Source organism: Glycine soja, chromosome 9 (genome assembly GCF_004193775.1).
Source record: "Glycine soja cultivar W05 chromosome 9, ASM419377v2, whole genome shotgun sequence".
Lineage (NCBI taxonomy): Eukaryota > Viridiplantae > Streptophyta > Magnoliopsida > Fabales > Fabaceae > Glycine > Glycine soja.
In genome coordinates this window covers 33,209,178-33,211,340 of record NC_041010.1, presented here as the reverse complement: position 1 = coordinate 33,211,340, position 2,163 = coordinate 33,209,178, and the positions used below count along the sequence as shown (strand labels likewise).

Sequence of the window (2,163 nt, the reverse complement as noted above, 5' to 3'; positions counted from 1 at the left end):
TCAAACTCCCGGAGTAGATGGGTCCTCGGAATCTGAATGTGCACGGGAGAACAAGTCCATAAACTTCCTCTTCCTTCTAGCATCTTGGTGGAGCAAAACGTCTTTCCGACGAAGCAAGTCGTCCTTCTCAATCATCCTCTGGTTCTGGATAAAAAGCTCACGGCTCTGTTGGGCTATCTTCCCTTTCAAAGTCTCATTCTCTTGCTCTAGCTCCTGGCATCTCCTCTTCCAAGTTTCTTTTTCTTGCCTTTCTTTGGTTAATTGTTCATGAAACTCCTCCTTAGTGTCAAAGGGGATAGGCAAGGATGATGGTGGGATGGTGGACGATAGGTATCTAGGTAAGCGGTAGGGTAGGCCAAAGCTCTTGGTCCTATCAATAACCCACTGGGTATAAGATTCGTGCACATAGTCTGATTTCTTTCCCAACTGACTTCTGTTGAGTCTGCGGATAGCGCTCCAAGCTTGTGCGAATCTTTCCCTTTTGTTCGAGTGATCACCATGGTTAAGATAGAATTCATTAGTCAAGGCAAGGTTGTTTGGTTTTGTCTTTATCGGGTACCCAAATTGTCGTCGAGCGAGGAGTGGGTTGTAGCTAATTCCGCCACGCATACCCAAAAGAGGTACGTTGGGATATTCACCACAACTCACAATAATCTCTCCAACATCACTAGCTGCTTGGTACCAAACAATGTCAGATGGGTCAAGAGTCATGATTCGGCGAGGCCAGGAAAGCTTGTCATCATTGGTCTTGAAGGCACGGGATTGAGGTAAGTGGAAGGTAAGCCACTGATAGAGCAAAGATGCACAACAAGAAATGGTTCCCCGGCCAGCCTGGGTACGGTCATGAATAGAATGGTAGGTATCGGCGAGTAGAGTGGGTACGGGGTTCTTTGTAAGAAAGATTTTAATGGCATTGATATCGATGAAGTTGTCAATATTTGGGAAGAGTAAAAGGCCATATATAAGGAGGGCTAGGATAGAATGGAAGGCAAGTGTACTAGCTGCTTCAGCAAATATGGAGGCTTGTTGGTAGAGGAAGTGGGTGGGAAGACCTTGGAGGCCTCCTTTAGAGGTAAGGTTTGCTTGGATGATGGAGGTTTTAAGATGGAGGGCGGCTGCGATGTCGGAGGGTTTAGGGGTAGGCTCAAAACCATGGAAAGGTATCTTGTCTGGCACAGGTAAGCCAACTAGGTAGGAGTACTCTTCAAGTGTGGGGACAAGCTGGTAATCGGGAAATGTGAAGCAATGGTAGAGCGGGTCATAGAACTGAACCAGGGTCTCTAGGCATCCTTCCTCAACATCTACTCTAAGAATTCTGAGCAACTTCCCATGATGAGCTTGAAAATCAACTGGATCACTTACTAAAGATGCTAGCTCCCTTAATCTCAACAGGTCTGTTTTTTTGAAAAGGTACTTCCTAGTGCTTCTCAGTGGGATGTCCATATCTACAAAGTTTACAAAAAGCTTGTCTAAGTCCTTCGATAATTTGGATGAAAAAAAAGAGTTTATGCATGGATGCATGTATGCATGACTATGCCAAAGTACGGAGAAAACATGGTGAAGTTAAATCCGAAATGTTGGAGTTAAGGGTAAACACGTCATTTGGTAAGGACTATGGTTTCATATATACCTGTATCACGGGTTCTACCAAATTCCCAAAGTCATTGACCACTTCCGGATATTGTCGGATTGCGGGACTACTCCCGGTCCAACAATGTCCATAGGAAAGCCTCGTTTGAGTGTAGTATCGCGTATCAACCAATTCAAGACTACTCTTGATTAGCCACCGCACTACGTCCTAAAAGGCTAAGATGGGTTAAAGGTAACTAAAGGTCCTCAACTTCATAGGTCGCTTGGAAATATTAATGCTGAACACGACTACTCATGCCAACATAGTAATATTCCCAAGATCCCTCCATCGAGCGGGGTTATCACATGTGCCACATCCGAAACTCACTCTCGGAAAGACACTATGATTATACCACCATCCTATCTTATGTTTCCCTCAAGTCCGGGTGTAGGACTTATCTCACCACTCACGTAAAAGATAAACACTTAAGCACGTATTTACAGTTTCAAATAATAACAAAGCATAAAGATGAAAAAAACAAGATAGGTTTAACCCACTTAGGAGTGTGATCCCCAGTGGAGTCGCCATTTTTC

General features: G+C 44.4%; 1 protein-coding gene across 1 annotated transcript; it reads right to left on the bottom strand.

The window, feature by feature from the left end:
* Positions 1-1,443, bottom strand: LOC114368376. The gene has a single exon (XM_028325681.1). The coding sequence runs from the start codon at positions 1,441-1,443 to the stop codon at positions 1-3; it is 1,443 nt and encodes a 480-aa protein (XP_028181482.1).
* Positions 1,444-2,163: the final 720 nt, after the last annotated feature.

Coding starts and splice junctions, on each gene's coding strand:
- LOC114368376 (XM_028325681.1), bottom strand. CDS start 1,443: ATGGACATCCCACTGAGAAGCACTAGGAAGTACCTTTTCAAAAAAACA.